Genomic DNA, 26084 nt, shown 5'->3' on the forward strand with positions numbered 1-26084 from the left:
ATGGCTGAAGTTGTTATTAGATCTAAGTCTGGGTATTTTGTGGAGTGGGATTTTAGATTTGGAAAACTGAAGGTTATGTGTTTATTATGGGAGGGTGTAAGGAAATGTACAGGAGGATAAATGCATGTCTCTGTGTGCATCAGTGTTTAGATGTAAACAGAGGCAGCCCATCATGGAGCAGCTCGGGTGACGTGGGTTTTGCGGTGGATGTGTAAACTCTGGGAGACCCTGACCTCCGCAGCCTCCTTCTCATTGGCTGAGGCCTCAGTGTGGGAGGAGGCTGCTGCTGCCTGCGGGTATAAAGTGGGAGGCTGCTCAGGACTCTGGAGGAAAACAGAAGGAGGCGTCAGTGCTGCAGACCTCAGCTGGAACCTCTCATATGTTGTGCATGTGTAGAGTTTGACAAGCAAGACTTCAGTGTTTGATTCTTTTGAGGCAAAGGGACGTTTTTAAAACTTCCTCTTCAGGAACTTGGCGCTGCTGCCTTCACATTTGTTTCCCTCCAGCTCCTTATTTTAATATTTTCGTGCGTCCAAGATGACCTGGACGGTGAGCAGCTGCTTTGTTACCCTGGCCATCCTGTGTCTGTGGCGGGTGGAGGAAGGAGCAGAAGCCTGTAGCTGCTCCCCAGCTCATCCTCAGCAGGCTCTCTGCAGCTCGGATGTCGGTAAGTTGATGGATGGATGTCAAGCTGCTTGATTGCAAAGTGTAGATGCTTGTGTGTTTTTAATACCGAGGGGGAAACTTCTCCAAACTTTCCTTAGTCTTATGTTTACAACAGGATGAGGAGGATGGAAATTTCTCTGCCTCACTCTTTTTTTCCCTCTGCCCTCCTCTCCTACTCTAATCAGCTGTTAATATTGAATTTTTGATTTATACCCACATAGATGTACTTCACTTTTTCAATTTTATGTGTATTTCATTGAGGTAATTATTGCTCAGCCTACAGTTAAAAAGAAGCCCTCAACAGTATTAGTACCTCTGCCACACCCTTGCCTGATGATGATCAGAATTCCCATCAGTGTTATTTACACTCCTTTTTAATTGTCATTTCTGGAATTGATGTGTCACGCAAACAAACAGACAAAACAAAGCAGCCTGTAATTTAAGTATTTACCTCGCCTCCTCCATTGTAAAGTGGATCCTGCTGAAAGGTCATTCGAGCTTCTCTCACTCAAAGCCCAATGAAGAAAGTTCCCCTATTACAAAACACTGCTTGTTGCCGCCTTCAACACAGGCCATAAGTTCACTGGCCCCAAACAGTGACCGGCTTGTGCAGTTATTTAAATTGAGGTTTTTGCTGAGGGTCATTTTTCTTGGTCGTGGGCTGGCCGCCGAATGTGCGCCATGTATACAGAAGTTGTCTCATTCACAGGTTTCTCTTCACCGATGGATTCCCGGAGTAATTTGGTCAGAGGGGGCACAGCTCCGACTAGTCTGTGAAGCCATGCCTCTGAGGTCAGGTCCTAACATGACCTTTAACCCCCCCGGCATCTGCTTCATATAGAAAAGGAGACTCATAGACTCTGTGTCCGGAATGTGGAGCCAATGCGGAAGGTCCTGAAACCTGTATTCTCTTGAATGACCCGCAGAGGGCGACTCCACTGGTTGCGAAAAGTGTTAATGGTGTCAATAGCTAGTTTCAAGTCTTCTTCAATACAGCACAGTGTTTATTTCATAAATATGATCCCACCTAGAGTCAAATGGGGGATAAAGTACAGTGTGTTGTGGTGTTTGACGAGATCGAGTTCGGTCAACAATCGTGAACTTGCTAAAAAGCCAATGCTAATTTCAGAGAGAAATGATTGTAGTTCATTTGCTTATAAGGTCACTGGTACATTGACAGTTAGTGAGTGGATTAACAGTTGTGTGATTAAGTGATTACAATATTATTATTATCATCTTCAAAAGGAAGGTCACCATTAATTGCCCCAGCACCATTATGCTTTTTCAGTTTTTTTAGTATTATGTTCTGGTTGTTAGTCTACTGTCTGCTGAACTAGTTAGCAATTCATATTACAGTGAACTTATTCAATATAGTATTAATGTAAAGCATAAACAATGTATGTTATTCCCATGCTGTTTCTACACAGTTAAACATTGCCTTGATTGATTCCTGCTTAGTGCTGACAACAAGAACAAGAGTAGCTTGCAAACAGGTTTTACAAGTTGCTCAAGAGAAGTCGAGATTTGTGTCATGTGTGAACGTGTCACTTTCACTGTGTGTTTTGATGACGTCACACTGTAAATAGTTTCCTATGTGTTTGGCAAAGTCAGCGCAAAGTGAATAAGGTCAAAGCAGATACTTTTGAAAGATGCTGATAGAAAGTTGAAGTAGCAGAGCCATGAATCCAAAAGTCTGTTTTAGTTTTATCAGACTAGTTTTATCTAATTACAATACCACTTTACTTTTTATTTTATTATACCCTGGCTTAATTTATCTTTCCCGTCCTGTAGACAAAAGGAAAATAACAGATCAACTTGAGTTGTAAACATCTAGTTTCATTTATCTGACAGAGCAAGAACAAAACAACAAATCTTCCCTCATGAATCGAAAATCCATCCTCTGGGTCTTTGGCCGAGGCACAGGAATGTCGTGCAGTCATATGCTGCGCTCATCATGTGTCTGCAGTTTGTTTTGCAATCCTCTGTGATTATACCTGTGCTGCTTTATTTTGTGAAAAGAGGGCAAGCGAATCACTTCGGGACCATGAAAGGAAAGTCGGCTTTGACGTGGCTTCCGGTATAAACGCGGTCCTGCAAGCTGTGCAAACAGAGCTGACATTAAAACCAGATTTCCTCTCTGAGTGTGTGCAAGCTCTCACAACAGCTGCTTTAAACTCCAGCATCCCCTGGTGAGAATGCAATGGATCAATCTGTGCGGCAGGTTCACGTCAATGTGCAAAAAAATTCACTTTGAAATGTAACTTTTCGACTCTGTGTACGTCAGCCTCATTATACAAGAGTGCAAGAGTTGTGAAAAGAAGATTTGGGCCATGGTTTTAAACACTAGTTTTTAACGTAAAACAACATCCTTGAAGAGGATGAGCAGAGGAGTTGGTTTGAATTCACCGGTTAGTTTCCCTCGTTCAAGGTCTGACCACTATGTGGCTTCTCGGAGAGTAAAATGAATGTACAGGCCCTGCAATTACATGAAATGCATTTACTTTAGTTTTTTTTTTTGCAGCGCACACACAACCACAATACTAGATACAAAATAATGTGTTTATTGTTTGAGCAACTAGAAGATTCGATGTTTCCCACAGCTTGCGCTTTTATGAAACACATCATTTTGTTAAAGGGCATGGTCAGCCTGTTCCAGTAAACACCGTCTTTTCCTGAGAGAATTTGCACTGAATATCAGGACAGAGAATTGTTATAATCCTATACTACTTCAACTACAGAGGACAAACCGAATCTGCACTGGCAAAGTTGGAGCTCGTTTTTGATGGATTACTGTTTAAATTGCTTTATTATGGATGTTCTGCAAATGACGAATAGGAGAAAACACATAGAACATTAATCGGCCTCTTCATCTGAATAATTTGTCTATTTTCAGCATATTGAATGTTTTTTAAAAGAGCTAACTCTAACCCTCACAAAGCCTCATATTTCAGTGTTTTTCTTTTTGTACATACTGTGCATATTTCCACCTGGCCTACTTTACAGCAGTAGAATGAGAGTTGATCTGTGTGCGATTCTGCAAACTCAGGCAAAGGGGATTACCACTAATCCACTTTGTAGCCAGAGAAGTTTGAGTTTTTTTTATTTGTTTTTTTCTTTAACTCTGGGCGGGAGAGAGAGAGAGAGTGTGTGTGTGTGTGTGTGTGAGGCAGTTTGTAAACCAGAAACATCTTGACTGGTGTAGACGAATCATCACGAGGTGCAGCATGTCATTCTAAACCACGTATTTGTTTGCGAGTGTATCTGCTACTTTGCAGCAGCTCCCAGCACAGAGAGGCTCACGCAGGCTGTGCCAGCTCAGTGTTTTGCACATTTTCCTGGCTACGAACTACACCCCCCCGCCCACCCCCTTCCAGTCTCTTCTGCTCTCGAACTCCTCCTCCCCCTGTCAACTCGTATGTTTGTGACAGTATTTCAGTTCTGCTTTTGAAGGTCTTCTCCCTGTTTGCACAGGACACTGTTACTACCTCTGCGTAACTCTTCCCGTCTGTTCTCCCCTCATCACTCTGCCACTCTCCCCGTCTGTGCACACACTCTCGTCTTTTCCCCCCCACTTGTTTTGCTCCCGTGAAAGGTCGACTCTTTAGACCCTTAAAAGGAGATGTTCTGGAAGACTCTATTGACATTGAATTAGGGCACATGTGGCTCACAGCTTCATGCCTTTCACCGTGTAAAAAACAAACTAAAAGGCTTTATCTTCATTTGGTGGCCTGTGATGGTCCGAGGCAGACGGGAGCTGACACCTTGGGAAAGAGACGACTCATCTGGGACAACAGAGGGAACATCTGGTTTACCTCAGCTCTGTCGCTAGCCTCCTTCGTTGAAAATTCAGATTTTGTAAACCTTTTTCTCAGCAGTAGCCATGTGCATTTAAAGTAATCACCGCAACTTGGGAAATACTTGTAATTCATAGGTATTTAGCTATGACTGATGCATGTTAATTACCATGCTATACTTCAGCTTTTGGATTCACAGGAAGGAAAACATGTTTGTGAAACACATTAGTCATATTTTTTTTTTATTGAATACCCAGAGGCTCATCTGACATGGCTCTGATCATATTTTTCCACTTGAACTGTTATATTTCTTGCCCATCCAAACCTCAATGAATCCAGGAACTGGAACTTTAACAGAGAGAGAGAGGGGGGGGGACAGTTGGGGGGAGGCTGCGCACAAAAAGAGAGAGGGGTGTATTTGCATGTCAGCACCTCAATCCAGACAGAGAGGCAAGGCTGGCAGAGAGGCCTCGGGGCGAGGGGAGCTTTTCTAGTTCAGCTTTTTTAAGATTGCTGACTGGCTTCCTCCTGTGTCGGCCCAGGAGCCGGGAAGAAGGCAGCACACATTCCTCCCTCTGATTGCAGCTGATGAAACACTCATGGGCCTCTGTCTTCCCAGCACCTGGCACATGCAAACTCCACAGATCCAAGCCGCAGCAATGTGTTGTGGCCAACTGTGGCGTGCCAAACCCAGGGCAGGGCTTAGATCAGATACAGACAGACCTAGATGTAGTTCAGTTTTAACATGTCAATAGTGTTTCACTCAGAAACTCTGTTTTCAAACATAATGCATTTAAATGTGTGTGGTTTTTCTTTTTTTTGTGTCTTTTTCCAGTTATCCGGGCAAAGGTAGTTGGATCGGAGCAGATTGAAGTTGGCAACAATATCTATGGATATCCCATCACACAGATCAAGTATGACATCAAACAGCTCAAGGTACATGGAGTAAAGTGTTTAATTAATCGTTTATGTTTGGTCATGCACCCAATTCTCATTTCTTGCCTTTTACTCTGTTTAAAAAATTTCAGATGTTCAAAGGTCCGAGCGAGGCTATCGAAGCCATCTACACTGCCTCCTCCTCTGCAGTGTGTGGGGTGAATCTGAAGACTGATGGCGAAGACTATCTGATCACAGGTATAATGCACCTGCCTTTCTCATCCATCCATTATCAATACCGCTTATCCTTTTGAGGGTCATGGGGAGGGGGGGGGGGAGCAGGAGCCAATCCCAGCTGACATTGGGCGAGAAGCGGGGTTCACCCTGGACAGGTCGCCGGTCCATCGCAGGGCCAACATACAGAGACAAACAACCATTCACTCTCTCATTCACACCTATGGTCAATTAAGAGTCTCCAACCTAACGCCATTGTACAGCAAACTTGTATTATAAAATATAATGCATATGATTCCCTCATATCAGTTTTCACATCATCTAACTGCCTCTACATCACTCTCTCTCCACTTTAGGCCGTCTGGAGAGTGACGGGAAGATGCATGTCACACTGTGCCAATTCATTGAGCCCTGGGATGCCCTGACTGCCACCCAGAGGAAGAGCCTGACTGAGCGCTATGAAATGGGCTGCGAATGCAAGGTAGAGAACCTGAAGTGTTGTCAGTAGTTAAATCGGCGAATCAGATTGTGAAAATAATCTTATGATGCATTGTGTGTTGTAAACTCAGTCCCCTGATCTCGGTCTCCTCTCCCCCTCCTCAGATCACTCGCTGCACCTCCGTCCCCTGCACGGTCAGCGGCCCAGCGGAGTGCCTGTGGACGGACTGGCTAATGGAGAAGGAGGTCTACGGAGAGCAGGCCAAACACTACGCTTGCATCAAGAGGAGTGATGACTCTTGTGCCTGGTACAGAGGATCTGCGCCGCCCAAAAAGGATTTCCTGGACATCGAGGACCCTTAACTCCACCACTGTCCTATATGGTCTGAGGATGTCCACAGTTTAAACAAAGATTTAAATGCCACAAGCAAGCTGCAGGGTGTGTACTCTGGTGAGATTTGGGGAAAATAATGTAATTGATTATTTTAGTTGCAGGACTCATTAGGTTTTTTTTTAATGTTTTTTAATCGATCAGTCTTATGAATTCAGCACTTTCTGATGCTTCTACCCCTAACTCTAAAGCACTTCCTCATAAACCACTTCTCCCTCTGCTGAAATAAAGGGATAATCATCACAGTTTAAGGTTACACTTTGCTGTCCTTTTTATTTTTTGCACTAGTAATTTCTCATTACTAGTTTTCATTTCCTGTTTTAACCAAAGGAACTTTGATTCTATAATGAAACGCATACATACATACATAGCTAAAACTCAGTGTACTAATTCTGTGCGTCTCTGTGTTTAATAACATGAGCTGGTAATCGGCAGCCGAGCTACCACGGAGTTAATGACACCTTTTGCCTGTCGTATTCTTTATGTGCTGATTATATGCAAATATTTTGGCTTCTGTTTTATTCTAAATCTGTTTAGAATAAAAGAGTGGCATGTTACTGCCTGTGCACACGATAAAAGCTTTGGTAATTGTTTTTTTTTGTTGTTTTTTTATAATCCTGAAAAGACAAGTATGCACTTTGAACACAATGATCACAGCAGTCATATCGTCTCTTGTCTGAAAAAAAGAGGATTGAATCCTCCATTTTGTATGATGTATGTTTTTTAATATTACAGCTCTTCTCTTAATGCTTTGGTAATTGTAAGAACATATTTTATTTAAGAAGATATTGTGATTCAACCATGTATTCAAAAGAAAAGCCCTTATTTTGATACTTTTTTAAAAATGACAAATGACACAGAAGACAGTATATTTTAAGTTTATATCAAAATACACAAAGTTTGAAAGACGTCAAATTGTTGGCCTTACTGTTTACAGGCTCATCCTCTTGGGCACTGAATTCAAGAACACATTCCAACCAAGTATCAGTTTTATTTGAGAGTCATGGGAATGAACATAAACATGTATAACGGATGATAAGTGACTTTATAAATTAACGAGTGTGAAAAAACTATCTTGATTGGAATCTGTAGTCAAGTATGATGATGTCTTGTGCTGGTTTCACATGGGACTTTTGATATGAGATGAGTTTTGCATGCATCTCCAACTGAATCAATACTGTACATGTGACTTTTTTTATTAAATCCCAAACCCTGTTTTAACTCGCTTTGCTCTGGTCATTTTTTACATCAATGCTCTGTGTACAGACTGAGGGAAAACTCCAGTTTACAGCTTATTCTGAAGGGCTTTGAATCCAGCAGAGAGTCAGAGTGCCTTTTATTTGGTAGTTGTGTAATTTGAATATTCAAATTCAATCAGAAACGTAACTTTATTGTGATGATCCGAACAGGCACGGAGAACAAGACCTCACTTTTGTTTGAGGGAGGCATGAATTAAGAAGAAAAACTACTAGGTCAACTGTAAAATCTACTTTAATCGTCTATAATATATTAGTTTCTTAAATTAGTATTAAACAGGATCTGTAAAGGCACAGTAAAACAACACTGCAACACTACAACAGCAGTCTGCTGCCACCTATTGGAGACAACATGTGACAGTCATTTACATTCCTCATCCATGTGCACACATGCGTTATTCTCAAACATGACACAATGTCAAATCATTTATGGTTTATTATATTGGCAGTGAAATAATTTATTAAAACATGAAATTACAGTAAAATAAATTGTTTTCTTTCACCAGCAGGGTAAAGTTAAATTACAAGCCTGCATCAGGAGGTCTATGTAACACTAATAATACTACTACTACCACTACTACTACTATTAATAAGAATAATACATGTTTGTGTCAATCAGTAGAAATGTGGGAAGTTGTCACGAGGGAAGCGATTTGTTGTCTCGAGGGATTTTGTTGCAAGCGCGTGACAGCGATGCATCCCTAACACACATGTGAACATACATGTAGACAAACATGGAGACAAGCAAACATGTAAAACGCAACACAGGATGTTTGTTCCGTGCTCATATTAATAATTTTTAGACATGTTCAGTGTCGGTGGTAAACAGCGCTGGCTGGAAGTCACGTGTGCTCCTCTCCCGAGCGCCGATTGGCCGGGCCGCTCAGCGACGGCGCGACCTGCTCCCCGATTGGGCCCTGATCCCCGTCAATCACCGTGGTCGCCGCCCTCTGATAATGCAGCATGGGCGAAAATAGCAGATAGGAAAGCTACAGCTGAGGAAGCGAGGCTCTCTACCGTCAACGATTTAGCACGATTGGGGCCAAGGTGAGTGAACCGACGTCCCGAGGATAAACGCGCCGTGTGTTCGCGGCTGTTTCCAGCTGGATGTTGTCGGGCAGACAGGCGCAATGTGGCGGCTGAGGGGGACGTTAGCCACCCGGACGCAGAGATGCTAACCCACATTGCTGCATTGAGCGAGGACGGAGGCTTCTCGCCACGTTAAGCTAGCTCGCTGGCTAAACCGCTACAGCCGCTGTCAAGCGCGCAAAACTGCGAAATAAGACGCAGTCGAGAGCAGCAGAATACAAATCGCCCATTATAGAAGCTTGCGCGTCTTTCTCAAGGTGACCGCGACGTCTTATATCTGAACTCGAGACCCTTGCGGTCGATATTAGCTGTGGTTGAGGTTAGCAAGTTAGCATTTGAAGCTAAGATGACTGGTGCGGGGAGCAGAGTCCAGCCTGTGTGGAGGAGGCTGCCCCGCTGCTGTTTGGTGTTTATAACGATGGTTATTAACCTGGAGAAGTGGTAACCAGCAGAACCAGGGAGCTAACTAGTTGTCTAACCTAGCTAAACTAAAAGAGGGGTTTTAGAAGTGACAGCAGTAACGGTGCTGCCTTCAGGCGCTCCCCCTAAAGTCCCCCATCTGCAATCCACGAGTGAACACATGTGCGTTCAGGTGCTCCTGTAAATAATCCTGTTGTAGGAACTGTTTGATCTTTGGTTGCTGATATGTGTGTGTGTGTGTGTTTACAATTAGGGGATCCAGTAGCTTTAGTGCCAACAAATCAGTTGTATTGATCATTCATTTGCTAAAAGAAAGTTTACTTTATAAATTGAAAGTAATGTTTAAAGTGTGTCTGGGTAAATCATCTATCCAAAGATCTCTACTTCACCATTGACTTGATCCCACTTTTCTCTGTCATATTTACAATGTTTTTGGAAGCTCTTGAAGTCATCACATGTAACCCACTGTTGTCATTCAGGTGTAATTCACCCTGTGTGATCTGAAGTGATCAGGACACAATCAAACATGTAATATCAGTATTTGGTAATATTACTATTAATCCGCCAAACACATCCCAAATTCATTTGCTGTTTTGTAAATGAAATGGCAGAAAACCTTAGCTGACTTTTACAAAGGTTTGTGTTCATCCAACTGTCCCAAACCCTGAGATGTTTAGTTTACTGGCAAATAACATAAATAATGATAATATCGACTTTCAAGAGACCCAAGGACTGTACATGTATTTATCAACTCATTGTTACAGCTTTAATCACCATTCCTTAACTAAGTGTGTTTAGTTGTTATTGACCAAGGTGGGGGGGGAACTATTTTTTTATTTCCTGAAGGGATTTTGTCGTAAATTCAAGACAAAACAACACAAAAGCACCACAACTTTTGTTGTTTACAATTTGAGGGCAGCCCAAACTTTCAGATGCACTTTCACTTTAAAAAATACAACCAAAATTTATTTGGGGGGGGATTTGCAGATGTTTTGCCACTTTCATAAAATCTATATATTTTAAATGCAAGTGTTTCAGAAAGCTGGTAAGATTAGATATTGTTAGGACTCTGGATATATGGATAAATAAAAATGATGACTCTTGAGTCCACGTTGCTGATTATTTTTCTTATGCACCTTTACACTGCCTGTAATTTGAGGGAAACTTAATGTTTGGCCTGTATTTGCATCATCATCATCAGATGTAGGGGTTAATGATGACTGCAGCAGTTCTACAAGATGACTAAAATAAGACGTTTTCAGACTTGACCTGCTAGTAAAATCCGGAGTTTGTTTACGGAATTTTCCCGGAGTTTGCCTTTCACACATGAACAACACAGTGAGAGGTTCTCTGCACAGACGCGTTCACAACCGCACCAAATCCTCTGCATTATTCAGAAGAGAGGTGGAGCAGCCGGGTGCAGCAGGCAGGAAGTGACGTATTAACTCACAATTCACAGACACGGCGTCAGGTCTCATCACCACAAACCCTCTTGACATCTTCTTTGGTGTCTTCTACGTGTGTGTCACCACTTTTTTATCGGGAGATATTTGATTTTTGGATCTTTCATAACCCCCCCGGTGAATCCAGTGGGGATCCCCTGCTGTGTTCACACATCGACTTCTCCTGGATTTCTACAGGTTTTATACTAGGAGGCCAGGCTGAGAAAGTCGGCAGAAACTGCGGATAGTCTCCTTCGGACATTTGCGTTCACACATGCGCCTCCTCCAAAGAAAATACGGAGGAACTGCAGGGTTCAGGGTTCATATCTGAAAGCAGCTATATTAACGCAGCCACTGGTATCTAAGTCTGCAAAACAAACAGCTTATTACAGTTTTTACATATTAATCACAGAGTAATTACTTGAAGTGGTTTAAGTAAACAGTGGTTTAAGTAAAGAGTAAGGCTATATCTTAATACTTGAGTCTAACAGGGTTAGTATGTTTTGGACATAAGGGAATTTGACTGAGTCATTGATAGTGTTATCGATACATGGACATTTGCAGAGACAGTAAGTGCAGCCACAGGCCTGTCAAACTACAGCAGCAACATGCACGGATGTCCACACTGGTAGGCTCAGCTAATATTGATACCTAGATACATGGGTAAATTCCTCGTATTATCAAAACATTGGCTGAATATCAGTGTAGCTGATAAGACGTTTAATAGTCAAGTGTAAACATTAAAAAGTGTCAACGTGAGATAATAAAAAGACAAATTGTCACGACCTAATAATCAAATCAAACACCTGAATTGCGCTAAATACAACAATGCTGCCTGATCCTAGCAGTAACATCACTGCAGTTAGCTGTGTGGCTGTGCTCTGTGTCTTTCTTAGTCGTATCAGTATCAGCAGCACGTGAAGGTCAGTGTGCCCTTGTACGTACAATGCTTGTTCAGGCCTCCTTCTCTCCTCATGACGTCACTGCCCACTCTGATGAGCACGACACTTATGCCGCTCCATGCCTTTTGGTGTTGTTTTTTTTGTGCAGTACAGTAAAATGTACATGATGCAATGCCTTCACTGTCAGTGGGGGTTGTGTTGTGTTTGGGGCACCTTGGCTACACCGGGAGTAAATTGAGGCAAAAGGGGGACTGAATGATTGCTTTACTCACCGCTCAGTCAGCACTGAAAACATTTTGTCAGCCTGCTGCCTTTTGTAGAAAATGACACGTCAGAAGTCATTCACTGGACCGACTCTGGCAGAGGGTTGCTGTGGAAATGTGCACACACTATTATCTGAACTGAAATGGCCCTTTTAGTGCTCTCAGCTCCACTGTATTTAAAGGGGATAACTGACCGCTAATGATGCAAATGTGTTCCAATTTTCAAGCCGTTTGCAGCTCTCATATTACTGATAATGAACTGTAAGAACCACGCCGCATTACAGAATCAAGGTATCAGTATCAGTATTTTCCTAATACTGATTTAGGTGAGAAAATGGTGAGTGTAAGAATTTGATGTATTGGAATTTGGCTTGTCAGTTAACAGCAGCTGCTTACACCTCATGTCCTCTCAATGCTCATCCTCTCCTCCATCTCATTCACACACCCAACCCTCTGTTCTCAACGTCTGATGGCTTGCATAACTGTAGGGACAGCTGCCAAGACCCAGCTGGCTCCTCAGATGCACTCATATCTGTTGTGGAGCCACGTCAGGATATGTGGCCTGGAGAGGTACCTACTGTAGCACAAACAGACAGGGGTGGTAATAAACACTTAGCTGAGGGATTATTTCAACATTAATTAGATCAACACAAGTTTTACCTTCACCACTTTTAACCCCACAGTACTGTGAGGTGCGTCAGGGTGTAGACGTGATAAGAGGACATGCTATAGATCCCTTTGGGGAATTTGGGTGAACAAGCTTTATTAATTGATTAGTGCAGCATCATGTGACGTGACTGTTCAAAAAAAAATGTACGACACTTGACACCCGGTCTATCTTCCTCTGCAGTGATGTTCCAACAATGCCGATAGTGGATAAACTCAAGGAGGCATTAAAACCCGGCCGAAAGGAGACAGGAGATGAGGGTGACCTTAATAAACTGTTGGCTTCTTCTGCCAAGAAGGTCCTTTTGCAGAAGATAGAGTTCGAGCCTGCCAGCAAGGGGTTCTCTTATCAACTGGACAGCTTAAAGAACAAGTATGTCATCCTCAATCCCAGGAATGAGGGTGCTACAGGGCAGAAGGCAACAGAGCCTCTCCAAATTAAGAGGCAAGGTAAGACCTCTTTAGAAGTGTTTGACATTTTCCATATTTTCCTTTTCATTTGAGTTTTACTCTAAAAGCTTAGATCATGTTTTCTTTTTGTTTGTGTCACAAAATTGACCACACTTCATTTCAGTCTCAGAGAACATGGTTGGTGGCCAGACCGATGGGATCCCCGGTCCACAGAAGATGCTCTTTCCAGGAAACAAGCTTACCCTCAAATGGGAGCGTGTGTACAGGGTGGGAGCCGGCCTCCACAACCTGGGAAACACCTGCTTCCTCAACTCCACAGTGCAGTGTCTCACCTACACCCCGCCACTTGCCAACTACTTACTCTCAAAGGAGCACAGCCGTGCCTGTGAGTGCCTGTCTCTTCTTCTTCAATGCTGTCAGTCTCACAACATTTACAATCCCCATTCATTTACATTTCCTAAACACTGCATGGGGACACACAGGTTTAAGTTTAGAAAATGTCCGTTACCCTGCAACTGTTAATCTGCATGCAGACAGGTTTCGCTGAACGTCACAGTGAAATACAAACCAAAGCAGCTGCAGAAGAACAAACTAAGACAGCTGCTTTATGCTCTTTACATTGATTGTTGTATTCAGGCCCCGACTCTTTCAACAGTCTATGATCATTTCTAACGAGCCAAGAAAACAAAAACTCACTGACCTTTTAGTTTGTACATTTGTAAAAGTAATAAGCACTGAAACTGGACAAAAACGAATTATTTTCTACTTTGGTCCAGACGAAGCTGCAGTTAAATAACCTTAAATATATTCATTCGAATTAAAATAGATAAATACATTTTCAAGACCTGCAAGTGAAAAAGACATTAAGAGGTTTAAGCCTTTGAAATTGCGTCAAATGTGTCCATAAATGCCTTGAAGGGCAGAACGTTCTTGATAAAGGCTCTAACACTCACCTTTCTACATGCACTGCATATTCAAGGCTTATAATCAGTTTTTTATTTTGAAAAATACCTGAGTATGGATTGTGACGAGCTTTCTGTCGGTCAGATCTTTAGTCCCTTTCATTCATAATGTGTTTTTTTCTTCCTTCTCTCTTCTGCTACAACAGGACATCGTCCACAAGAGGAGTTTAAATTTACATTTGTGTTGTTGCTCTTGTCTGTGTTTCAGGTCACCAGCCAGGCTTTTGTATGATCTGTATAATGCAGAACCATATCATCCAAGCCTTTGCCAACACTGGCAATGCCATCAAGCCCGTCTCCTTCATCAGAGACCTGAAAAGTAAGGAAGCGACCACCCCTCAACACTGTGATTATGTCTTTGCAGTTTCTGCAGAGTTTCACTGTGGGTAATGTCAGGAGTCAAAGCCACCTTCTTAAAATTTTGGTTGAATATTGCCAGAGGCACAATGACGCAACAATAGGCCACAGTGTCCCATGTGACGACAGCCAGTAACTGCAGTGCTTAAGTGGAGCGTTGTGGCTGCAGGGTGTGAGTGAACACCATGTAGAGAGCAGGGACGAGTCGCAAGTTAAACCTTGACATGGTGAGGTACTGTGCTGTAGTCTCACAGGAGCCCTCCCTACCTACCTGCCTGCCTGCTGCTTCCTTATGTGCTGCTGCAATCAAGTCTCCACCTCCTGCGCCTCTTTTTCTCTCAGCCGCTCCCTCCCTTCTCCCTTCTTTCCCTCCCCAATGCCCTCTCTGTCTCCTTGTGACTGCAGGATGAGAGGAGCAGCTTTAGCACAAAAATGTACAGTCTATCCCCTTTTCAAAAAAACAACCAAAAACATGACCGCACGTGTTTCAGAATCTCCCTCTCCATTCATTTAGTTGTTGGCCACCTTCATGAAATTTGCCACAGCAGCGGTAACGATGTAAATGCATACACTAAAAAATCTACATCTGTGCTCAGCATGCCCCCCCCCCCCTCCTCATCAAAACAGTACAGCACAATGTTATCACATAAAAATCAAAACACTTACTACAACTGATGCTGAAATCACAGCAGGATCTCACAGCAGGGGGTCTCCAGTGTATTGCCAACAAATTTCCAATCTTCAGGGCGTCCTCTTCTCTTAAGTTCCCTGAACAGGTCAATAGTGCTTGGTCTCTTATTCCTTTTTCCCACTCAAGGGTGACTCATTGTCATAAATCTGCAGGGATGCTATGCTGGGAATGTGGTGATGACCACATTACAATTCTACCAGCTCATACTTTCCCCTCTTTTCCATTAGGAAATAACAGCAGAGGCACAGCTGCATTAGCTCTAATGCGAGACTTTTAGACCAGACATCAGGCTGCTGAAGTCACTAAGTGACTGTAAGCTTTTTATTAGATCATTATTGAACCGCTTGTCTGAGTTGCATGAGGTACGAACATTAGAGGCCTCTAAGTACCCACGAAAGAGTAGTCTTTAATCTTTACTGATTATTACTTTATAAATGTGCCTGTTGGCCATGCGTAAATGTCCTTTAATAGATAAATTCCCCCTGTAACCTGCTACTCTCTAATATGATACAGTATGAGTCTTTTTTTAACTAAAGACCTTCAGTTAGCCGTCTAGTGGCAGTAACTGTGTGGCCACTTGTTTGTATTCTTTTACTTATGAATTGGATCACTTGTCTTTTTATTGTGCCGTCACTTTGTTGTTTCGTAGAAATGCAGTTTTAGACATGAGTGTTTACAGAACAAAGCATAAGTGATGATGCTGATATTTTGTCTGTGACAAAAAAAAACATAACTTATCATTTAGCTGACGCTTTTATCCAAAGCAACTTCCAATTAGTGCATTCAACATCTATGAGGGGCCATTCGGGGTTCAGCATCCTGCCCAAGGACACTTCGGCATGGGCTGGTTTACGAGCTACCGACCTTCTGGTTGGAGGACGACCACTCTACCGCCTCAGCTACCGCAGACCACCACTAAACAGAGACTGACTTTGACCAGTCAGTGGTCAGTCAGTTTATTGAACTCACTACAATGATCATAACCTGCCAGTTAGAGGTGCATGAACATTTTTGCTTTGACTCAGTGTTGAGTAATTGTCACAAAGCACCTTTTAAAAACATGGAATTAACACAAAGCTAAAAATCCACTTTTTGTCTCCCACAGAAATTGCCAGACATTTTCGCTTTGGAAGCCAGGAGGATGCCCATGAATTTTTGCGGTACACCATCGATGCCATGCAGAAAGCCTGTCTCAATGGCTACCCCAAGTAAAGCTCTTATTATCATTATTGTCTCAAAAGGTTTTGTTTGTTTGTTATGATGATTGATTTGATCTTTTTCTTTGTGTACTTCCTGTGTGTAGGCTTGACAGGCAGACCCAGGCCACAACGCTGGTTCACCAGATCTTTGGAGGTTACCTCAGGTCAAGAGGTATTGACAGTTTTCTTCAAAAAAAATGTTAACTAATAGAATTTTTGAAAACTGTACATGTCTATGAATTTTCACCTTTAATACTTGTATTAGTATTGCACTATTAATCAATTTCCCTGCAGACGTCACTAAGTCTAATGTCATTGTCAACGAAATGTATATTGTGAAAACTGCTTGCTGTAGTTTGAAATTGAGGTACCACACTGCACATCTGGATCTGGTCATGGTTTAAGATGCCTCCAGTGAAAAAGTTGTCAGGGGAAATTAGCAAGTCATTCTCTATGCCCTCACTGCTTAATTCTTGTACTGTCTCGTTTTGTTTTTTCTGATGCTCAGCATTAGTTTAAAATCTCGAAACCTCATACATCTCATTGGTGTGTTGACTGACTCAGTAAGTGTTGATACTTTTATAGTCCATGAGATTTGCGAGCGCACTAGTTAAATGCATAAATTTGGCATATTTCTAGACAAATTGATTTATTACGGTTTCTTCAAGTTGAAAGCTTTAACATGTTTGTAAGATGCAAAAATGATTTCATCATAATTATATCAAGTTAATATATTTTCATGTGGTTCATAAAAGTTGAACAGAGAACTAACCGCTACTGTGAACCTTTGACATAAACAGGTTTTCTTTCTTCAGAAATGACCCCGAGGCACAAAGTCAGATTTTGTTTTTTCGCTTTTGTCTCTCAGTGAAATGCTCTATTTGTAAAAGTGTGTCTGACACGTATGACCCTTACCTGGACATCGCTGTGGAGATTCGGGTAGGTTCACAAGAGTTTAATGTCTCATTTTCATGGAAATATTACATAAATACTTGATCATTGTTTATTTTAACTTCAGCAGAACTCAGTAGATTTCTCTTATTGTCTTTTAGCAAGCGGCAAACATTGTGCGAGCCCTGGAGCTGTTTGTTAAACCAGACGTGTTAAGCGGAGAGAATGCCTACATGTGTGCCAAGTTAGTGTCACTTTTCTAGTCTGGTGACGTTTTTAAGTAGAGCAGAACATCAAAATATTTTTTCCTATACATATATATTCATTTATTCACATCCTTTTTGGGTTCAATCTATTTTTTTCCCTCTCTAGGTGCAAAAAGAAAGTGCCAGCAACCAAGCGTTTCACGGTCCATCGAACATCCAACGTACTGACTCTTTCACTGAAGAGGTTTGCCAACTTCAGCGGTGGCAAAATAACAAAGGTTAACAAGGAAATCCTCACACAGTCGACCGTTTGAAAGAACCGTCTCATTTCTCAGTGTGTCTAATTTTACCATCTTATTCGTCTTTCGTTCCTTTTCTTCAGGATGTCGGATACCCAGAATTCCTGAACATCCGCCCCTACATGTCTCAGAGCTCAGGCGACCCTGTTATGTATGGCCTCTATGCTGTCCTGGTGCACTCGGGGTACAGTTGTCACGCTGGCCACTACTACTGCTATGTCAAGGTAAGCGGAATCGATGCACATATGCTTTTATGCTTATAAGTTATTTCAAAGTCCCAAAGTTTTCTGGAGGATTTTCTTTGTCATAGAAACAGAGGAACATGTTTTTTAGGCTGAAAGTAAAAAAGTTACTTAAAATGCCCTCCGACCATACCTGGTGGATTCATATAATAGGAGTGCTACGAAACAACACAGAATAATGAGCAGAAATAGCAACTGGCAAAATATTTAATGATTCAGCAATTTTTTTGGAACCACTATTCAAGAACTACATTGTTTAACACAGAAGTAGCATAAATATTTGATGCTATAATTTAAACTGTACAATAGTGTCTGATGTCTTAACTTTTAAAGCATTTCTAGCTTGGATTGTAAAACATTGATACAATTTTCTTTCTTCGTATTAATAATTTGATATTTGTTTTATGGCAGTATCAACTTTTATGATGTTAAATTCACTGTAAATTCACTTATATAAGATATAAAATGACAAGTCTGCTGCTATCAGATTGTTGCAACAATCCTGTAATCCTGTATTGCCATGAAGCAGAACTGCAAAGTTGCCATGCCCTAATATAGACAGTTGATATTATTAGAAATGATCTGTCCTTGTTCTTTTAGTATTCTGTTTATGTATTTATTTTGTAAACTTTTTTTTGGAGTACAGCAGTAAATACAAGCAAAGCAAATACATTTCACAAAAAATATATATATCTTCCTTGTTTTCTCTCAGGCAAGCAACGGACAGTGGTACCAAATGAATGATTCAATGGTGCACTCTAGTAACATCAAAGTGGTCTTGAACCAGCAGGCCTATGTGCTTTTCTACCTGAGGTAAGACTGAAGCACTGCAACAGATCAGAAAATATGTCTTATTGGCTCCTACTGGATGTTTAATTCAATTCAATGTCTTAAAGGATCCCTGAAACTAAAAAGAATGGAGAGGGTCAGACCACCAAACAGGGGATGCTGTATCAGGGGAAGAACAGCACGTCGTCTGAGCAAATAAAGAGGGCCAACCTGAACGGCCCTCTCTCCTCCCCGCAGGTCACAAAGGTATAAGACATTACAGTCATTTGATAAAAACATTTTGTAAAACGGCAAAGGATGTGCCCTATTTTTACAGCTTTCAACATTTTGGTTTTCAATGATTTTGGTGTAACTTCCCCTTCTGACAGAAACTTGAGCCTGCACAACTGCGTAAGATCCAGTCTGTGGATGGTGGTTTGGGCCTGCCCGTTTCCAGGAACGGTGTGAGCTCTCAGCCACAACCCAGACTCTCCAACTGGATTTCATCGTCCAGTGGCCCACCAAAGCCGCCAGGTGGACCAACGGTTATCGACGAACCTTTCAAGAAGCTGAAGAAGCCGTCTCCCCAGAGCCAAGTGCAGTCCCGCAGCAGCACTCCGACCCCTTCCAACAATGGGATCAGTAGGACGGAGGGAGATAAAAAGCAGGGTGGCGAGGGCAGAGGCATTGCGGCATCTACCTCATTTAAGTCTCTGTCTGACTCTTCCTCTGCCGACACCTCTGAGTCTAAGGTAAGGTTTGCAGTGAAAACGAACAAACACAAATCTTAAGAGGCAGGATCGAGGTCAATTTTATCTAATCACTTCTCTTGTGCAAAGAGTATTACTATATAAACTAGATGTGAAAGCTTTAAGACACAGATTCTCATATAAAATCCTTGTCATAAATAAATTGGATCTTGAAAAAGGCGATTAAGCTATTTAATGGCATGGAAAAACTTCCATTTATCCATATAGTTGCAAATTTCATATATTCAATGAAAGGTGTTCATAAAACAATGTTTACCAATCTTGAATGTAAAAGTCTGAGTGAGTCTGTGGCACAGATCAGCCACAAATAAAAACAGATAAATGCTTTTTAATGCTGTGGCAGATCTGTGTGTAGATCTGTGGCCTGAACCATCAGTAATGTTATTAAAAACGTATTGTCTAGTTTTAATTATTTTCCCCATTGCTCTCATGGTTTGATTAAGTCCCAAAAAATAGTGATCAGTTATTACATTAAATCCATGTACCTGTTTTGTGGCTGATCGATGTAGTTTGTAGTCGTTGGTATAAACTTCAGCGTGTAAAATGTGGTGCAAACGTGGATGCACAGAAGCGTAACCACAGCCTGCCATCTCCCTTGTTTCCTGCCAGGACTCCTTGTCTACCAAAAGTGCGCCGGTAGGAGAGACGCCCTCCACCCCTCGGAAAGGCTCCAACGGCCTGTCGTCTCCAGCCAAGAGTGTGGAGCGCTCGCAGAGCACGGAGGAGCAGAAGACGGTGAAAATAAAACCCCCAGCCCTCAACAACATCACATCTGAAGCCACCAGCACCATGTCCCCTCCACCTGCCAAGAAACTGGCCCTGTCAGCCAAGAAGGTGAACTTCATTGTCCATCCACAGCAGCACCACTTCCTGTCTTTGTACAAGCTCATGATACCTTGGTTTCCTGTTCCCTTACTCCACACTGCTGTCCCAAATTTGACCATTGATTTCAATTTGTAGTTTTATGAAGGCAAGTAAACTCCTTTTCCTAGTTTATTTTCTGCTGTATGTAATGTGTTGTTTCTCCAGTGTTCCTGTCTAATCAACCACACGGTAGCACTTGTTTAGAGTTTGTCTTCTTTTCCTTTTTAGTTTCTTTTTTTCTAACCATTTCTAATTCTTCTCTGCCATACCCTTTCCTCCTTGTTTTCCTCCCTCCATCTTTTCCTGCCATACCTTTTTAATCACCCCCTTTCCTTATTTGATTCTCTTCCTTGTTTTTGTCACATTCATGGCTATTTTCTTTAGACCACCAAGTTTTTATTTATGTCGATAACTGCAGGCTCGCAACCGGAGTCCGAGCAACATTGATGCTCTGCCCCCTTTGTCACGCCAGCTGTCCAGTGACCCCACGCATCAAAATCAACTTAATCCCCCCACCTTTGCCTCACCTTCTCACGCTCACAGGTACGAAATGTGACACTGATATCACATAGTAGGAAAACACAAAAAAAATACCAATTTGTCCATGTGAAATGACATTGGCAGGGTAAATCCAGATGTTATCTCTTGTTCTCTCCTCAGAGCTGGTCCATTCCATTTCCCTAAAGTCCAGTCATCGCCTTTTGTCCACTCAAGTGGCTCCTTCAAACAGCAGAGCCCTCAGAAACAGTCTCTTCACTCCACACTGCAAAAACCAAACGCCAGCCTTTCTCCGAAAACCAACGGGCTTCACAGTCCCAGCCCAAAGAGCCCCAAGTCTTCCAACAACCTCAGCTCCATGGTCGAAGAGCCAGACCTCAACAGCCCTTCAGCTGAAAAGGTCAACCAAAAGAAGAAAAAGAAAAAGAAGCGGCGCCATTCGGAAGTGGAGGGTGACGCAGAGCCAGTGACATCTCCGGCTACAGTGACACAGGACATTGTTGTGGAGTCAGCCAGTGAGAAGAAGCGCAAGAAGAAAAAGAAAAAACGAAAGAGGGAGACTGACAACGAAGAGCCGGCGAAGGAGAGGGAGTGCGTCTCGTCTCATCTGGACACAACAAATCAGGAGGAGGATTGGTGTCAGGGCGGCATGTGGAGTCTAACGTCCAATCCGAGTGCAGAACAGTCTAAGAAAAAGCCTCAGTCAGATTCCACAGTTCCAACGCAGTGTGAGTCACAGCAGAAAGAACAGGAAGGGGACTCTGGGTTGTTGAAGAAGAAGAAGAAGAAAAAGAAGAAGATGCAACTGATGGAGGCTCTGCAGGACACGTCGTCGACATGCTCGGCATCAGAAAGGTTGGTGGAAGGTTCTTTTTGATACATGTCTGTCTTTGTGTCACTGAAAGGGACAAACATTCACTTGGATTTCATTTCAACGTATGTTTATGTTTTTCTTGAACATGGTGTCTTAAGATCAGCTTGAGGGAATCTCTTCAGATTTGGTACAAAAGTTCACTTGGACTCACTAATGAACTGAACAGATTTTGGTGGTCAAAGGTCACGGTGGCTTCAAAAAGATGTTTTGGCCTCTAGAGTGACTGCTTCAGGGAATATCTTCAACTTTTGATCAGTTGTCACTTGGACTCAAAGATAAAGTGATAATGTGTCAGAGGTCAAAGGTCACGGAGAACTTATATCAATCTGGGGGAAAGTATGAAGAAATATGTGCATGAAAACCGCTCTGGTTAGCGGAGGCATACAACCGCAGTGAAGTTATTCTAGTTCATCAGTTATTATTATTGCTCTCCCATCTAAAAGTCTCAAGTGCAGGTGCTTCATGACGTTTCATCTATGATCACAAATGTACAAAGATAACTTTTTGCAATAAGCACATTTCCTTAAAATTTTTATTTCCCCAACAGCAATTCTGAGGTGAAGGCTGCAGCTGTTCAAGATGACGAGGGGGAGTCGAAAAAGAAATTAAAGATGAAGAAGAAGAAGAGGCTAAAAGAAGAAGTGAGACTGTGGGAGGAGAGCAGGCGATGCTCAAACGGCCAAGATGAGGAGCGTGACGTGGCGGAGCCCCTTTCCGAAAAGATCACCACAGAGAATGACAAACTGAGCAAACAAAGCACAGGTACGTGGGCGTGGACTCGCATGAACACACAAGTATGTTCATGCTGTGCAAACTACAGTGAGAAATGTGTGACTTTGTTGCTGCGCCAACACAAAACTTGTAATATCCTTCTATACTGATTTAGCTATTTGGCCAAAAATCACTGCAGCGCGACCACAGCCTGTCAGCCTTTAATGCGAGTGACCGGTCGTTTCACAATGACACTAAGAGCATGGTTTTCATTCATTTCATCATCTCATTTCATTTTGACAATGCCATATTTAATCACAGCCTAATCTGTGCTATTTTATTTCTTTCTACTGATTTTTATTTTTTATTTTTATTCATATCCAGCCACAGTGGTAGTGTGGGACAGCCAAGTGAAGGACGGCTACAAACGCAGCCAGGCTCCAGCGGCTGATGGAAATGAGTTAGGAGATAAATCCGCGACCCGTGCTGCTCCCGTAGCCTGGGATGGAAAAAAGACGAGTGGTGTGGTAGAGGAGCTGCTCAAGAACGCCACAGATAAGGCCTACGGAGCCAGCGGTGAGAAACTGAGTTTCTGCATACATTCAAACTTTGTATTTTTAGCAAAATAATTTGTATGCGTTTACACATTTTGTTTGTCTCATCTAGTCCTCAGCTGGGATGGAGATTTATCTGCAATCAGTAGAGATGCCATCGATGACGTACACCATGCAAAGAACGACACTGTGATCGATGAGTGGGATGAAGACTTTGACAGTGGAAAGGTGAGCGGGGAAATAAACAGGACAGAAAATTGTGAGAATAATACATTTTAGATCTTCTTTTCTCACTTCATCACCTTTCCCCCCTTCTAAATAAACAGGTGAAGAAAATAAAGAACTATAAAAGAGAAAGCTGGAGGAGTGGCAGCAGCATCTTCCAGAAAATCCAGGACAGGAGGAACAAGTGGTCTGTGACACCCGGAGGGAAGAGAGTGTTTGGAGTCCGTCGCTGAGAGTCCAGAGTGCTGTTGAGATCATGCCGACTGGATATTGAGACAATACTGTATACCAAACTTCTCTACCTTTTTTTTTTTTCCTTCTTATTTTTAAACTTTTTTTTATCCGTCTTGTGTTCACCTCAGACCCAAATTTAAGAATAGGATTGAGCCAAAAGCAGCACAGCAGACTGTTAACTGTTTGACTGACAGCACCTTCACACTCAAGTTCCAATTAACCAACATGAAGAGTGTCTTCATCATAGCTGGATTTAACAACTCATTACCCCTTTTTAATCAGAAACGCTTTAGTAAGTGGCTCAAGCTTTTTTTTTTTTTTTTTATCCATGCAGTATTTAACAGAAAAGCCTCACACATCCATGTCACATGAATTACTGTATGTTGGCATCCTGTGAGCCTCAGTTATTGCCCTGCAACTCTGAATGACAATGAAATTAAATACAGTAAATCTGTTTTAGAGCATAATCTGTTGCTTTTGCAGACGCAAGGGTTCAGTTAATTGGACATTAAAAAAGTGACCTTTTTTAGATCCTTCTCCCCTGAAATGATACTAAATTGAAATGATCCAAAATGACTCTATATTAAATCTATAATGCTTTATTTTATTTTATTTTATACCTCCATCAGCGTTATGGTTTGTTTTTAAAAGACCAGATGTTGCCTGTTGGTAAAATTAGGGTTTAAATTGGTTCAGAAACATTATACAGTAAGTTTGTTTTTATTTTTGTTATCTTGGTTATATGCCATGTCATGTACTGTTTATTTGATACATTTAAGACCACAAATAAGTGCTCAGCTGAACATTTTCACTGGAAACATTGAAGATCAACACATTAGTGCAACGTTCATTTGCAGAGGAGACGTTGTGGTTGCTTGAGGAAATCGGACAAGAGCATTTATTTTCTACTGTGCAGCTATTAAACTCTGTAGCTCATCTCACCAGTTCCACAGTTCGGAGGCTCTTTCTGGATGTTTTCCACTCTGTAACGAACCTCACCACAAAACCAATGTACTGAAATAAAAGGGTTACATTTTTTACTTCAGGCACTGTGTTAGACCGGGACTGCCACATGCTAATAATTTATTTCCCCCTTGTATCTCTATGCAATTTTCTGATGCTCATGCTGGTCACACTACAAACTGGGCTGAGACTCAGGAATCAGGCATCCTGTATCGCATCTTCACCTCCTTTCAGACTCCCCCCTGTTTCATACGATGACAAACCACCATTTTGCATCCTGTACATCCTGTAGAAACTGTTTTATACCAAGTATTTCAGGTGTGGAAACCATGGGATCATCTTGCACCAATCCAGACACAGATGCGTATAGAGAAACTAACGTCGCAACAAAACGCTTTGCCAGTGTAGAAGACTGTACAGTCCATCTTGTGCTACCTGTGTTTCCCTCCCAATGCTGTAAAGATTTGCCCATGCATTTCTATTCATTCTAGAGATGTTGCCTTGAATTGGCTACAAAAAAAGTATAGAATATGATGTTATAAATATATAATTTAAAAGAAAAGACAGATCTTTAATGTGCTACTAATACTTGGATCAGTTGGTGGAAGTTAACTTGAGAATTTATCTGCAAATGTGTTTGTTCATTTGTGTAAAAGAGAGTTGTCTGTTTTCATGCAAGACCTTCCCTATGTCACTGTAGTGTGTACAGTACAGGAGAGGCCACGACTGACTGATTTCCATAGGACGTGTTTGTAAGGTGTGACTCTCACTTAGAGGAACGTTTACCATTGTGAACGGACGGTCCACATGTTTGCATTGATGGTTCTATATTTTGCACCACCTTTTCTGACCAAGGAGGAGACCTTTCATAATGAAAAGTGGCTCTTACCACACTAGTTAAACGATAAAGGTGCAATAAAGTTGTGACTTTTGTGAGCACATTCTGCAGTTTTCTTAAAGCCTTTGGAAAGTTGGTTAACAAGTGTTTTCCTACTTAAGACATGAAATAAGACGTATGTAGCAAATCTATATTTTTTCATGATTACAATTCATCTATGTACGTTTGCATTGGACACAGCAAATATAAATGATAAATGTCCCTTTATTTGTCAATGTGCAAAAGAGACGATACAGTCCAATAATACAATGCAAAATAATTTAGATTAAATAACGAGATCAATTTCAATATCGGTCAAATATCAAAAACTTAAGTTAAATTAATCATCAAAAATAAATGAAATATCCAAATATGATAAACAAAACCAAGGCACTAACTTTAATATGGGGAAATAAGGCTTAATTATGCAATTATCAAAGTTTGTGGAGAAATTAACCAATTTTTAAGTTAATCATGCAAGTCAGAGGCCTGTTATTACATTTAACTCAGCGGTTTACGGCTTTACAAATGTGTATATTCACAAACATTGCAGATATGTGATCAACACAGAAAGTATCCAGCTAAGTGACAGTATGGTTTAAACAGTCTTGTAGATAAGTAAATATATAATTACATAAACACACATCCAAATTTATATTTAACAAACACAAAGGAGAGAAAAGTTAAAAAGTTAAATTTGCATATCGACGGTTTTGTTAGTGTTTTTTTTGTGTGTCTAAATGTCTCGATGTTTCTTTTTAAAGCCACATCCTGGATGTGGAATTTACCAACCATGAACAAGTCAATGTTATAGTTCTCGTCTCTAAAATGTGCAATAAGTTTTTACAGTCAAATTACTCACTAAGATTAGATTTACACAAAATATGATCCTTCCGTTTAGTTGGTTTCACAAAGTGATTGAATGGATGAAATGTTAAAAAAACGTTTGTCAGAGTTTCAGGTTCGTTCAGCAAAGTTTGTTGGTAAAAGAGAAGTTGGAGCGTGACGTCACTCCCGGGGTGGGCGGGGCCAGCATGTGCCCCACCGGCTC

At 41.6% G+C, this 26084-nt stretch overlaps 2 protein-coding genes across 3 annotated transcripts; both read left to right on the top strand.

Annotated features, from left to right (window-relative positions):
• Positions 1–313: 313 nt before the first annotated feature.
• On the top strand, positions 314–7620 carry timp2b (TIMP metallopeptidase inhibitor 2b). The gene is made up of 5 exons (XM_034592092.1): positions 314–667; positions 5296–5396; positions 5489–5594; positions 5927–6051; positions 6174–7620. The coding sequence occupies exons 1-5, from the start codon at positions 538–540 to the stop codon at positions 6369–6371; spliced, it is 660 nt and encodes a 219-aa protein (XP_034447983.1). The 5' UTR covers positions 314–537; the 3' UTR covers positions 6372–7620.
• A 967-nt stretch (positions 7621–8587) lies between these two features.
• usp36 (ubiquitin specific peptidase 36) lies at positions 8588–25095 on the top strand. Of its 2 annotated transcripts, XM_034593410.1 has the most exons (20): positions 8588–8702; positions 12622–12887; positions 13012–13233; positions 14019–14129; positions 15964–16066; positions 16162–16229; positions 16926–16996; positions 17110–17192; positions 17321–17432; positions 17537–17677; positions 18408–18508; positions 18592–18730; positions 18853–19215; positions 19843–20067; positions 20516–20640; positions 20758–21450; positions 22017–22231; positions 22565–22756; positions 22847–22962; positions 23061–25095. In XM_034593410.1, exons 2-20 carry the CDS (start codon positions 12635–12637, stop codon positions 23190–23192), a joined length of 3465 nt encoding a protein of 1154 aa, XP_034449301.1. In that variant the 5' UTR covers positions 8588–8702; positions 12622–12634; the 3' UTR covers positions 23193–25095. The 2 variants fall into 2 exon arrangements, with proteins under 2 accessions (XP_034449301.1, XP_034449302.1); XM_034593411.1 differs by lacking the exons at positions 8588–8702; positions 12622–12887; positions 13012–13233; positions 14019–14129 and adding an exon at positions 15662–15804.
• Positions 25096–26084: the final 989 nt, after the last annotated feature.

Source organism: Hippoglossus hippoglossus, chromosome 8 (genome assembly GCF_009819705.1).
Source record: "Hippoglossus hippoglossus isolate fHipHip1 chromosome 8, fHipHip1.pri, whole genome shotgun sequence".
Taxonomy (NCBI): domain Eukaryota; kingdom Metazoa; phylum Chordata; class Actinopteri; order Pleuronectiformes; family Pleuronectidae; genus Hippoglossus; species Hippoglossus hippoglossus.